Below are 14,217 nucleotides of genomic sequence, written 5' to 3' on the forward strand. Positions count from 1 at the left end.
CGCACGAAGGAGGAGGATTTTATAGACACCGGGGATGGAGCTGAAGGGTAGGGAAGAACTCCAGGGTTTCTGATTCCAGAGCCCAGCTCAGCCTGGACCCACCTCAGCAGCTCACAAATACATTGCTTATTAAAACATCTATTTATTTGAACTTTCATTTGTTTTTAAAGGCATTTGTTTATTTATTAATTTTTTTTGTTTAAATATTTAATTGGACATTTATTTATTTATTTATTTATTTATTTATTTATTTATTTATTTATTTATTTATTAAGACATTTATTGTTATTAAGGGACACCCAGCATTTAATAGTAATAGTAATAATAACAATAATAATAATAGTACAAAGTAAAAATAACAGTACAAATAATAGGACAAAATGTCTTGGCTCGTTCTCCACATCCCCAAAATGCACCCCAGGCTCCATTCTGAGCTCAGCAGCCAAAAATATCCATGGGTTTTATTCTTCTCAGGAGCAACAACTTTCCAGCAAATCTTGGATCCTTGGGAGGGATCCTAATGGATCTTAAGTTGTTATTTTTAACCCTAATTTGATTTATGTGATGAATTTTACGGTTTTGTTTCTCAAAAAGGGCATCAAGGACGGGGGACAAATTCCTTGGAGTGCCCTAAAGGGAGTTTGTGGGGCTGGGGATTTTATAGGGAATTATTCCAGGAGGGGTTTTAAACTTTGTGAGCCTCTGCCAGCAAAGCTGTGGATTCCTGGGAATTTGGGATGTTGGGCTGGGATTGTGACTCAGCATCTTCAGCCCAGGGATGGATGTGCTGGGGGCAGGGAGAGACAGGCAGGAGTTGTGTCCAGGAATTCTGGGATCCACTGGGATGTGCAGCACCCCTGGATCCAGGATCCCTCCCTGGATCCCTTGGGATGATCTCTGGTGCCAGGGGCTGCTCCAGCCTTGGATTCCCACCCCTGGGATGGGGGAAGGGAAGGAGCTGCTCCATGGATGTGCTGCCCCTCACTGCCACAGTCCATCCTTAGGGATGGGAACTGGGAATATAGAGCCTGGGAAAGGGGTGTCCACCCAGGAACCCCCCCAGTCCTCTGGATATGTCTGGGGTCTGTTCCTCACAGCTTTGGACAAGGAGTGTTTGGCTCATTTCCCTGAAATTCCCTGGGTTTCAGATTCCTCTTGGCTGGATTTAAAATCCCTGCTTGGGCTGGGTTTTGTGGAGGGTTGGACACTCTGGATGGGGAGGGATTTGGTTTGAGAGGCAAAGTTAAACTCCAGCACCCTCCCAGGGGAAAAGCAACACCTTGGATATTCCCACATCTTCTGGCTCCAGGGAAAAGCACCTTTGGGATTTCAGGAGTGTCCCAGGCCTGGGAGGTGTCTGGGAATTTGTTTTCAACACTGGGATGGCCTGAGGGCTCTGTCCTCCATCCCTGCTCCAGTGCTGCTTCCCAGGCATTCCTTCTCCCCTCCCTGGCAGCTATTTGGGGCCATCTCCTTTCTCCCAGCTCTAACATCCCCCATTTTCCCTCATTCCCATAATTAATAATGAACCCTCTGGTGTTAACTGGAGCCTGGCAGAGCCGCCCCCGTCCTGCTAAGAGGATTTTCCACTTTCTGTTCTCCCAGCTTCCCATTCCAGGGAGAAATCCGGCAGCACGAGGCCGTTCCCAAAGCCCTGGCTGCAATATGAGCTGTAAATCATGGAGTCATGGGAAGAGCCATGGAATGGCTGGGGCTGGAAGTCACTTTAGATCTCATATAATATATTGATAATGTGGTCTGTGTTGGCTCGGGCAGTTGGCTTTGGGTTTTTCCTTCCATATAATGTGGGATATGGGGTGGCACTGGGTGGGATTTAAGGTCCCTCCAACCCAAGCCATTCCTGGATTCTCTGAAGCTGCAGCACAAGCCCCAGGTCCTGCAGCAATTCCCAGGTCCCACAGCAATTCCCATGTCCCACAGCAATTCCCATGTCCCACAGCAATTCCCAGGTCCCACGGCAATTCCCATGTCCCACAGCAATTCCCAGGTCCTGCAGCAATTCCCATGTCCCACGGCAATTCCCATGTCCCGCAGCAATTCCCAGGTCCTGCAGCAATTCCCAGGTCCCGCAGCAATTCCCATGTCCCACGGCAATTCCCATGTCCCGCAGCAATTCCCAGGTCCTGCAGCAATTCCCATGTCCCACAGCAATTCCCATGTCCCACAGCAATTCCCATGTCCCACAGCAATTCCCATGTCCCGCAGCAATTCCCAGGTCCTGCAGCAATTCCCAGGTCCTGCAGCAATTCCCATGTCCCACAGCAATTCCCAGGTCCCACAGCAATTCCCAGGTCCTGCAGCAATTCCCAGGTCCTGCAGCAATTCCCATGTCCCACAGCAATTCCCATGTCCCACAGCAATTCCCAGGTCCCACGGCAATTCCCATGTCCCACAGCAATTCCCAGGTCCCACAGCCATTCCCATGTCCCACAGCAATTCCCAGGTCCCACAGCAATTCCCAGGTCCTGCAGCAATTCCCAGGTCCTGCAGCAATTCCCAGGTCCTGCAGCAATTCCCAGGTCCCACAGCAATTCCCAGGTCCCACAGCAATTCCCAGGTCCTGCAGCAATTCCCAGGTCCCACAGCAATTCCCATGTCCCACAGCAATTCCCAGGTCCTGCAGCAATTCCCAGGTCCCACAGCAATTCCCATGTCCCACAGCAATTCCCAGGTCCTGCAGCAATTCCCAGGTCCCGCAGCAATTCCCAGGTCCCACAGCAATTCCCAGGTCCCACAGCAATTCCCATGTCCCACAGCAATTCCCATGTCCCACAGCAATTCCCATGTCCCACAGCAATTCCCAGGTCCCACGGCAATTCCCAGGTCCCACAGCAATTCCCAGGTCCTGCAGCAATTCCCAGGTCCCACAGCAATTCCCAGGTCCTGCAGCAATTCCCATGTCCCGCAGCAATTCCCAGGTCCCACAGCAATTCCCAGGTCCTGCAGCAATTCCCAGGTCCTGCAGCAATTCCCATGTCCCACAGCAATTCCCAGGTCCTGCAGCAATTCCCAGGTCCTGCAGCAATTCCCAGGTCCCACAGCAATTCCCAGGTCCCGCAGCAATTCCCAGGTCCTGCAGCAATTCCCATGTCCCACAGCAATTCCCATGTCCCACAGCAATTCCCAGGTCCCACGGCAATTCCCATGTCCCACAGCAATTCCCAGGTCCCACAGCAATTCCCAGGTCCTGCAGCAATTCCCAGGTCCCACAGCAATTCCCAGGTCCTGCAGCAATTCCCATGTCCCGCAGCAATTCCCATCCCCAGCTGCCATGCTGCAGGCACAGCACCCTCTCCAGCTGCTCCCTCCTTGTTCCCCTGGGAGCTGCAAGCCCTGAGGGCTCTGCCCCATCCCTGGGGCTGGGATGGGCCATCCCTGCTGGCAGGAATTGATAACCATGGAAAAAGGAACATCTGAACTCCACCAGGCCTGCAGCAAAGTCACTCTGTGGCCAGAGTCTCCCTGGCTGGGATTTGGGGCTGGAAAAGCCCAAACTGGAGCTGTTTGTGTGAGGCACTGAGCTGAAAAGAGCAGTGAGGGATGGAGCAGAGCAAGACAAAGCCTGAGCAGTTGCTTTCAGGCTAAAATGTAGATTTATGCAGAAAACAAATATCAAGAGCTGCATCTGTTGTGGGTGAAGCACAATTCCTCATCAGGGAGCAGAGCTCGTTCCTCACTGCTCCATTTGCTGCAGCCACAGATTTTATTTTCCCTGGATTTGCGTGTCATAAAGGAGTTTGGGGGTTTTCTGAAGTTGTATTTCTTTTTTTTTTTTTTTAATAGAAATGAGTGTAAAAATACTTCCCTGGGCCAGGTGGCCACGTTCCTGATGAGGCACATGAGGAATCTCTGGCCATCCGTGCGTTTGGGAAAACCAAGCAGGGAAAAGCCAGGAGAGAGCCTTTGGATGGTGCAGAGTGTTTGGGGTGGTAACAGGGATGGCCTTCCTGCTCTTTCCCTGGGTGCAGCCTGCATCCCAAGGGAGGGGGAGGGAAAGCTTCCTGCAGCAATCCCCCCTCCCAGGTGGCTGATCCACACTTGGCTATTCTGGAGAGCAGTTCTGCAGTGCCTGAAAGGAATCTGTGCCTGTGCAGCTGCACTTCTGCCTCCCTCTGCTGCCTCTCTGCTCCTGTGCTGCTCCTCTGGCTTCCTCAGAGAGCAAATCCTGGGGGGAGCAGCTGGGAAAGGGAATCAGCCTGGACAAAAGGGGGATCAGGGGGGACCTTGTGGCTCTGCACCGCTCCTGATAGGAGGGGACTGCCAGGGGGGTCGGGCTGTGCTCCCAGGAGGACATCAGCAGGAATTTCCCCATGGAAAGGATTGGTAAACACTGGCAGGGGCTGCCCAGGGAGGTTTGGAGTCCCCATCCCTGGAGGTGTCCAAGGAATTTCTGGACGTGGCACTCAGAGCTCTGGGCTGGGGACAGGGAGGGGATTAGGCCCAGGTTGGATGATTGTGGAGATCTTTTCCAACCTAAATAATTCCATGATTCTGGGACTTTGGGGCTGCCCCATGGATGCAGCACCCCAGGTCTGGGGGATAATGGCAGGGAGATGCTCAAGGAGGCCACCAGAAATGGGTCAGGGGGCTCAGTGATACCTTCCCAAAACCAGCTCTTGGAATCCCAGGATCATTAACAAAAAGGAATCCCAGAATCATGAAGGAAAAAGGAATCCCAGAATCATTAACAAAAAGGAATCCCAGAATCATGAGAATCCCAGAATCATTAACAAAAAGCAATCCCAGAAGCATTCAGGCTGGAAAAGCCCTCCCAGCCCATCAAATCCAACCTTTTCATCCCCCAAAGCTGAAGGGAAGCCAAGGAAACACACACACACATCCAGGGAATGCTGTGGGCATCCCGGGGACCATCCCACACACCTGCACCACCTCTGGCAAAGAAAGGAGAGGAAAACCGGGGAGGAGAAGGCAGCACAGGGAGTTTGGGCCTGGCCCTGGGATTTAGGATAAAACCCAAAAGTTAAACCCAGAACGGTTTGCTCTGAGCCTGGTTATTGAGCTGTGCTGGCTCCTTGGAAGGGCTGACTGAGGATCTCTGGGGTCACCAGGGAGCAGCAAAGCTGAACCACACCCGATGGGAACGGGATCCGGAGGGGCAGAAACGGCAAAGAATTGTCCCTGGCTGGAGCCGAGAATCGGCAGCAGCTGTTGGCTCCAGATTCCCTGGAAATGGAGCGGATTGAGGGATTTGATCCCCCCCTTTGAAGCAGGAATTCCTTTGGCAGCGGAATTGCACTTTCCCCTCTCCGGGTTCGCTCCAGGCTTTGGCTGCTTTAGGCTGGGATTAATTATCTGTAACCTGACTCAACCCTGAGCCGGGCTCAGACGGTGCTGCCAGGGAGGGGCATCCTGGTGACCGTGACACTGCGGATTGTGGCAGGAATAGCCCAATTTAACTTTTCCAAACCATTTTCTGTGCTTCTCCTTCAGCTGACTTGGACAAAAAATGATTCACTGTAAAATATTTGCAGTCCCAGAAAATGTACAATCCTCAGCCCGAAGTCAGGAAGCGAGCTAGACTGTCCAGGATGCAACAAAAACTTGGGAGAAATTCCTGAATTTTGGGTTTTGCTGCTAACATTCCCAGCTTGAGGCAGGTGGGATGAATCCTCCCGCATTCTCCTGGAGCTGAGCTCGCTCCTCCCCGCTTCTGTTGGACTCCAGCCCCTCCCGGTGACAACCGGAGGCCCCCAAGGTGATTAACGCGCTCCTTAATTAAGCTGAGACTTCCTTTAGGGGCTGATTCCTCTCTGCCCAAAGGATCAGGAGGAATTTTGGGGGAGAAATGCTGCGAAGCTTCTGTGCACACGCTGGGATTCGGGAGTTAATGCATTTAGAGGAAGCAACATAAATATTAAGATTCAGCAGGGCTCTGTGGATTCATGCATTTGAAATATTCCAGCTATTTCCCTGCTCGCATTCCTTACCCACGTGCCTTCCACAGCACTTTATTAAAGGGCAAGGTTTATTTTCCCCTGGCCTTGATGATTACAAGGCATTCCAGAGGCATTCCAAGGAGATTCCTTTTGTTTACTCCCAGGATTTTGCTGGCCCTCCTGAGCTTCCGGGCCGGGACAGGCACAGGGAAAGCAGCTCCATCCCTGGAATTGTTTCATCACAGGGGAAGCAGCTCCATCCCTGGAATTGTTTCAGCACAGGGGAAGCAGCTCCATCCCTGGAATTGTTTCATCACAAGGGAAGCAGCTCCATCCCTGGAATTGTTTCAGCAAAGCTTGAAGAGGGCTGGGAGCAATCTGGGATAGGGAAAAGTGTCCCTGCCCATGGATAGGGGATGGGAAGAGCTTTAAGGTCATTTCCAACCCGTTCCATGATTTTAGGATGCATTCCAGAGCAAATAGTTTAGAGGAAAACCAGTCTGGGCAGGAGCAGCTCTTTCATCCTCCATTTTTTCCAAAGGAAAAGAGACAGCGAGGACTTTGGGGGTGTTTTAGGATGTGGGGAAAACTTCTGGGAGCGAGGGAAACCCTGGCAGGGGTGGAGCCATCCCAGCAAGCATCAAATCCCAGTTTGGAGAACGGGGGCTGCCAGAGCCCAAAATGCTGAGCCTGGCCTGAAAGGGATTATTCTGGGATGCTGCCCTTGTCCCCCTCCTGCACCTCTGTCCCCTCCTGTGCCACCAGAGGAGCTCTGGTGGCAGTGCCAGCGCTCAGAGTCCTGCTGTGATTTCCCTCCCCCTCTAAATTAAGCAAAGGATTAATTGGCTACATTTAATTTGCTAAATTTAAAGAGTTAAACCTGCAAATCCAAGTGGTAGGAGAACAATGCCCCAAGGCCAGGAATGCTGTGCCCTGGCCCCCCTGTGCCCTGCAGCTTCCTGAGGGAGGATGCAGCATTCCAGAGGGGAATGCAGCCCCATGGATCCTGTCCCTGCCCCCCAAGCAGCTGCAGGTGAGTCCCCACCCTGCCTAGTTTTACATTAATTAGCCTTAATTTGGCATTTCAGGGGTGGGGTTTGGTGCTGGAATCTCAGAGATGTGCAGGGCTGGAAAACCTGGAGCAGGGCAGCATCCCAGTGCTCCTGGCACTGGCATCCCAGTGCTCCTGATAAAGCAGGGATTGGGCATCCCAGTGCTCCTGGTAAAGCAGGGATTGGGCATCCCAGTGCTCCTGATAAAGGCAGGGATTGGGCATCCCAGTGATCCTGGTAAAGCAGGGATTGGGCATCCCAGTGATCCTGGTAAAGCAGGGATTGGGCATCCCAGTGCTCCTGGTAAGGCAGGGATTGGGCATCCCAGAGCTCCTGATAAAGCAGGAATTGGGCATCCCAGTGATCCTGATAAGGCAGGGATTGGACATCCCAGAGCTCCTGATAAAGCAGGAATTGGGCATCCCAGTGCTCCTGGTAAGGCAGGGATTGGACATCCCAGTGCTCCTGATAAGGCAGGGATTGGGCATCCCAGTGCTCCTGGTAAAGCAGGGATTGGGCATCCCAGTGCTCCTGGTAAAGCAGGGATTGGGCATCCCAGTGCTCCTGGTAAAGCAGGAATTGGGCATCCCAGTGCTCCTGGTAAGGCAGGGATTGGGCATCCCAGTGCTCCTGGTAAAGCAGGGATTGGGCATCCCAGTGATCCTGGTAAGGCAGGGATTGGGCATCCCAGTGCTCCTGGTAAAGCAGGAATTGGGCATCCCAGTGCTCCTGGTAAAGCAGGGATTGGGCATCCCAGTGCTCTTGACCCCAAAGTCCAGGATTGGGATAATGGGACTGCAGGATGTTGTTGGGATTTCTGGAGAGGAGACAACTTTCCTGGATGGATAAGCTGTAGAATATTCCACTCTAACAGAATATTTATTATCCCAGAATCATCAAATCAAATTCCAGAATGGTTTGTGTTGGAAAGGACCTTAAAGCTCATCCAGCTCCAATCCCCTGGGCAGGGGCACCTTCCCCTATCCCAGCTGAACTCTGGCAGCTTTTTTCCTGCCCATGGAATGAACAAAACCCAGGAATGCTCCCAGAGGGCTTGCAGCAGGAAAAGGAAGCGTGTCCTGCTCTCAGTGCAGTCCTTTTCCTTTCAGGCAAGGGAAACTCTTTGTGTTCAGAGGAAACTTCCCTTTCCTGCTCTATCCCAGCGATGTTTTTATCCCAGCATCATTTTCTGGCAAATCCCACCTGGGCAGGGACAGCTCAGCTCTGTGTGGAGTCACTTCAGGAAAAAAAAACCCAAACCAGTTTTTAAATGAAAACCACAATTTGGGAGCTCTGGGTGGATATGAGAGTGTTGGGATAAAGACCCAGCTGGCAGAAATGGTCCCATATTTAGGATTTATGGGGTTTTAAGGGTGATTGTGACTTCCCTGCTTTCCTTCTTCTCTGACCCAAAAACTTCTGCAATTTAGCAGGAGAGAACACAAGAAGCCCATTTTAGAATGGGGTTACAGCAGTGCCAAAATAGAAAAATCGAATCAATTTGAAGCTTATGACAATCAGCAAACTGCCTTTGAAACCAACACCAGGAAAAGAATAAAAATCTGATTTCTGTGATATATTTCTGCCTCAGAATCAACCCCACAAGCCTTGTTTGCATTAAACCTCCTTTGCACTGAATAAAAGAGCTGTGAACCAGATTCTTTCATCTCCAAGGGTTTGTGTTCACACCCTTGACAATTCCTACAAATCCCAAGTTTTCCATGGTGGTGGAAAAGGGTTTGTGGAAGAGAGAAATGCCATTTGTGTTTGGGATAGCAAGAGCTGGCTCCTTCCTGTGCAGGTCGAGCAGAAATTGTTCCCTGTGTATAATTAGAAGTGAGGAGGGTTTACTGTGAGGTTAAAAATGATTGGATCTGTCTGCAGTGGGAAAAAAAAAAGGGAAACTTGGAAAAATCACGTGTGTGATGTGTTAAACCTTGTAAGAAACAAATGTGTCTGAGGACAGGGCAGCAGGGAGGGGTTTGCAAGGTCTGGCACCTTAAAGCATGAACTGAATGAAGGCTGAAGCAGCTTTATCCCACTAAAATAGGGAAAATTGGGATTGGGAAGTGCCTGCCACTCGTTTCGTGCCATTCCAGATGTCACACTGGGAAATTGAGGGAGAGGGAAGCGCTCTTGTCCTCCACAAAACGTTATCAGTGCCCTGGTGGTGATGAAGGGAAGAATCTTCCCCAGTGAAGATCCCATAAATCAAACTGTCCCCAGCCTGGGAGCAGCGAGGCAGCTCCTCCTTTGCTCAGCAAAAATCCCCTGTGAGGCTGGTGGTGACGTTAAACCAGCCCCAAATAAAGAATTGCACCACACAAACTGTGTCAAATGCCACCCCCTCCCAACCTTGTGGTGAAACCTTTTCCCCATGTAATTCATCTCCAGGATTTTGCTCCTTCCTGCCATTTGCTGGGATTATTTTTAAAACTGCACTTTGCAGTTCCTGATTTTCTGGAGTTTCAGCCACCAGGCAGCCTGGGAGGGAAGCAGGGATCAGCTGGGAACAGAGAGGGATTCAGCTGCTCCTGGGGGTCAGGAGAGAAAATTGGGATAATCCAGGCTGAGCACCTGGAGGAGACACCCCAAGGGAAAGGTTAATCCCAAATAAACCCTGTGATATTCCCTGTGTATCCCAGCCCCTTTATCCTCCAAAGCCCTGCCTGGGGGTTGGAGCCTCCTCCAGAAAAGCTGGAGAGGGATTTTTAACCAGGGCAGAGCAAGGGGGAATGGCTTCCCACTGCCACAGGGATCTTGGGAGGGAATTCCTCTCTGTGAGGATGGGGAGAGGCTGGGATGGAACTCCCAGAGCAGCTGGGGCTGCCCCTGGAATCCTGGAAGTGTCCAAGGCCAGGCTGGACAGGGCTTGGAGCAGCCTGGGACAGGGACAGGATGAGTTTGAAGTTCCTTTCCAGGAGTCTGTGATTCCCAGTCCGCAGGGAGAGGAGGGGATGGCTCCGGGGCACTGGAAGCTCTCAGCCCCGGGCCGTGCCCTGTTCCCGAGGTTTGTCCCGTCTGATGTCGGTGGGGTTTGGTACTGCCAGGGCTGCCGGGATGCCCCTCCCCGCTCGCTGCTGCCCAGGAGGGGATGAGGAGTCAGACCTGGCACAGGAGACCCCTCCTCTCCCTCCCCTCCCTCCCTTTCCCTCCCCGTGCCCGGCCAGGTCCCCCCGGGAGGAGCAGCCCAGCAGTCCCAGGAGCTGAGGGCTGCAGATGTTCCCTTCTCCCTCTCATCCCTCAGGAATTCCCGACAGTTCAGGCCCTGGGGACCCTCGAAGGGGGATTCCCCCTGAGCCGTGCCCGCTCCCCGGTGTCTGTGCCATGCCCACCTCTGCCCCTGCACAACCTTTAATTTTTAACCCACCCTGTGCTGCTCTTGGGACAGAGCTCATTTCCACCCAGGGGCTGGGACAGGCTGGAATTACAGTTTGGATTTGTGCTGGAGACAGAGTGGATAACACAGAGATGTTTTGAGTCCTGGGGGTGACCTCAAGGGCATTTCTCACACCAAATCCTGCCCCTAAATCAGCTCCTAACCCCATGCAGTGTTTCAATATTCCAGTTAAGAGTTGCTGGTTCTCCCCTGGCCCTCCATGCCCAGAGGGCTGGGATTGCAGGGACCCGAGGGCAGCTGGCTGCTGCCACATCTCCCACACCCTGTCTGGAAGTTCCTGATCCATGGGATTGATGCTCCCCATTTCAGCCACAGTGCCTTTAAAGGTCTCCTTGCTGTGGGGTTGGGAATGGGAACATTTGTGTGTTAAACTTGGCTTCGGTGACCCAGAATGCAGAAACTAGATTAGTTTTTTTTAGCCGAGTTATTTATAGGACACTCTTAACGAGTTACTTTAAATTACTTTTAAAGAAGGAAAGAAAGGGAGAGGGTGGCAGCAGGGATTTGTGGCGGGTCCCTGCGGTCCCTCGGGGCGTGGGAGGGAGGATGTCACTCTTTGCCACTCGCTGTGACTCCCTGCAGTCACCCACAGCCCCACACAGAGATGATGCCACCTCCTCCCAAAGCCAGCCATAAAATCATGGAATGGTTTGGGTTGGAAGGGACCTTAAATCCCACCCTGTGCCACCCCTGCCATGGCAGGGACACCTCCCACTGTCCCAGGTGCTCCAAGCCCCAGTGTCTAACCTGGCCTTGGGCACTGCCAGGGATTCAGGGGCAGCCACAGCTGCTCTGGGAATCCCAGCCCAGCCAGGAATTCCCAATCTCCCATCCATCCCTGCCCTCAGCAGTGGGAGCCATTCCCTGTGTCCTGTCCCTCCATCCCTTGTCCCCAGTCCCTCTCCAGCTCTCCAGGAGCCCTTCAGGCCCTGCCAGGGGCTCTGAGCTCTCCCTGGATCCTTCTCCTCTCCAGGTGAGCACCCCCAGCTCTCCCAGCCTGGCTCCAGAGGGGCTCCAGCCCTGCAGCAGCTCCGTGCTCCCCTCTGGGCTCTCTCCAGCAGCTCCACATCCTGCTGGAGCCCCCAGATCTGGGGGCAGCTCTGCAGGTGTGGTCTCACCTGAGCGGGGCAGAGGGGCAGAATCCCCCGTCCCGTGCTGCCCATGCCGGGATCAGCCCAGCACGGGCGGGTTTGGGGCTGTCAGTGCCTGTGCCCGGGTCAGGCTGAGCTTCTCTTCCACCACCACCCCCAAACCCCTTCCCTCCGGGCTGCTTTGATCCGTTCTCTTACCAGCCAGGATTTATTCTTGGGATCGCTTGGGATTGTCCCGACACAACAACTGCGGGAACAAAGAGTAACATTTAAATAGAAATCTTTTTTTTGTGTAACAAAATAATAGTTACAATAGCTACTACGACAACATGAGCTAACACCCTAGTTAAAATTTTAAAAAGAAAGCCAAGCCAAGAATAATTGAACAGAATACCAAGAACATGGGATTTTCTGCCCGTCGGAGCGGCGTTTCCTTGCCGCCAGCCGGCGTTTCCCGCAGCTCCCGAACGGCGGAGCCGGAGCCCGGCCCCGCTCCGCCCCCGCCCGCTCCGCCCGGGGCCGCCCCGCGCCGGCGGCGGCTCCGGAGCGCGGGGGCGGCCCCGGGCCGGCGTTTCCCGTGCCCGGCGGGCAGCAGCGCTCCGGGCATCCCTGACACGGCCGCCCTCCGCTTCTCTCCGGCAGGATTCCCGGGAGGATGGCATGGATTTAGGCAGCGACGCCGGCAGCAGCCGCTCCAGCTCGGAATCCAACTCCAGCAAAGCCACGCCGTGCTCGGAGGGCAAGTCCTCGCCGTCCCCCAGCAGCCTGGACCTGGCGGCGCTGGAGGACTCGGAGGAGGAGGAGGAAGAGGAGGAGGACGGGGGGTCCCCGCCGTCCCCGCCGCGTTGCCCGGCCGCCCATGGGCGCCGCTGCGGCCCCGCGGCCGCCGCTGCCCGGCGCTGCCCCCGCCCGCGGCCCCCGCCCCGCTCGGACCCCGCGCAGCGGCGGCGCGGAGCGGCCGCGGGGCCCGGCGGGCGGCGGAGCTCAGGGGCGCGGCCACCCCGGGACCCGCAGCCCCCGGCCATGGACTGGGCAGCCCTGGAGAGGCACCTGGCCGGGCTGCAGTGCCGGGAGCAGGAGCGCAAGGCGCGGGCCAGCCCCGCCTCGGTGAGTGGGGAGCGCTTTGGGGCGCGGATGGAGGGAGGAGCGGGGGATTGCTCGGGGATCCCGCCTGGAGGGATGCTGCCGGGGCTGGCCGATCCTGCGGGAGGATGTGGAGCTGCTGGAGAGAGGCCGGAGGAGGCCACGGAGCTGCTCCAGTGCTGGAGCCCCTCTGCTCTGGAGCCAGACTGGCAGAGCTGGGGGTGCTCACCTGGAGAGGAGAAGGCTCCAGGGAGAGCTCAGAGCCCCTGGCAAGGCCTGAAGGGGCTCCAGGAGAGCTGGAGAGGGACTGGGGACAAGGGATGGAGGGACAGGACACAGGGAATGGCTTTAAGCTGCAGGATGGTAGATTCAGATTGGATTTTGGGAAGGAATTGTTCCCGTTGAAGGTGGAGAGGCCCTGGCACAGGTGCCCAGAGCAGCTGTGGCTATCCCTGGAAGTGTCCAAGGCCAGGTTGGACAGGGCTTGGAGTAACCTGGGACAGTGGAAAGTGTCCCTGCCCATGGCAGGGAATGAGATGAGCTTTAAGGTCCCTTCCATCCCAAACCATTCCATGATTCTCCAACTTTCCCAGAGCATCCTTGGGCACTGGTGGTGCCAGTTCCCTGCAGCTCCAGGCATGTGGCAGGGGCTGGTGTCCCCAGCAGGAGCCTGGTGCCACCACCAGGCTGTCTCAGAGCTGTCCCTTGGAGAGGCCAAGGAATATCAGCTTTTCCCAGCTGGGAGCGGTGCCAGGCTGGTGCTGGGTGCTCTCCTCTCCTGAGGAAAGAACCTTCCCAAGGCCCTGCTGCCAGCCAGAATGATCCCCCGATGATGTTTTACAGAAACCCCAGTAAATCGGGGGCTGATCCCACCATTCAGGCTGATTTGGGAATTGCACAGAACTTCTGAGCTGCAGTGATGGGAGAGGAAGGAGCGCTGCAGACACCGGTGACACGGCAGGGCTGGGGCTCTTCCATCATGGATGAATTCCAGAGGAATCCACCGAGCCTCTCTGGAAGCTCTGCAGGAGCCTGTGGATGCCTGAGGAACTGTGTGCCTCACCAGCCGTGCCTGTGGCCTTGCCTCTGGCACACATGATTTTTTTCCATGATTTTTTTGTTGTTTAAAAGGCATTCCATGCCCTAACTTCCTGTGAAGTCACCTCGCTCAGGGAGGTGGGGATTTCCCCCTGAATCCTTGAATTACAACTAATTGGTGACAAATCTGGGTGGGTGCTGGGCAGGATGAGTAAGCTGAGGGATGAGTGGGACTGCTGCCATGCAGGAATGCTTTTTTCCAAAGCCTGAACACCGGAGCCTCAGTGCCTTGAGGAACTGACAGGTAACAGCTTTAATTACAGTCATTTGTGCAGCAACTCAGCCTGCAAGAAAGGGAAAAAGAAAAAAAAAACACCAAAAAGAAAAATAACCCACCTCATTTTTGTGGTTTGGGAGCTGATTTCTCCAGCATTATCTGGTCAGCTCTGCTGGCACTGCTGGAAACTCTGTGCCTCCAGGCATGAGCTTAACCAGGTGAGCTGTCACCTAAGGAATTCTACCCCTGTCAGGGTTTTCCTCCTCCATCCTCCCGTTCCCTCCTGCAGGCACAGAGGCCCTGGAAGGAATTCAGACTGCCTCATGCCCTGACTTGTCCCGTGCAGAGCTGGGCTGGG

The 14,217-nt window shown here is 54.3% G+C and overlaps 1 protein-coding gene and 1 long non-coding RNA gene across 2 annotated transcripts in view; both read left to right on the top strand.

The window, feature by feature from the left end:
- The first annotated feature begins 1,932 nt into the window (after nt 1-1,932).
- On the top strand, nt 1,933-2,327 carry LOC127059912 (uncharacterized). Its single transcript, XR_007778263.1, has 3 exons — nt 1,933-2,008; nt 2,066-2,103; nt 2,294-2,327. It is a non-coding gene; the product is annotated as an uncharacterized LOC127059912 (long non-coding RNA).
- A 10,141-nt stretch (nt 2,328-12,468) lies between these two features.
- Nucleotides 12,469-14,217, top strand: part of SCHIP1 (schwannomin interacting protein 1) — a 35,311-nt gene continuing 33,562 nt past the window's right edge. The window contains exon 1 of the mRNA XM_050978092.1: nt 12,469-12,568. Within this exon, the coding sequence (XP_050834049.1) occupies nt 12,485-12,568 (84 nt within the window). The 5' untranslated portion in view covers nt 12,469-12,484. The remainder of the gene's footprint in view (nt 12,569-14,217) is intronic.

This window comes from Serinus canaria, chromosome 9, assembly GCF_022539315.1.
Source record: "Serinus canaria isolate serCan28SL12 chromosome 9, serCan2020, whole genome shotgun sequence".
Classification (NCBI taxonomy): domain Eukaryota; kingdom Metazoa; phylum Chordata; class Aves; order Passeriformes; family Fringillidae; genus Serinus; species Serinus canaria.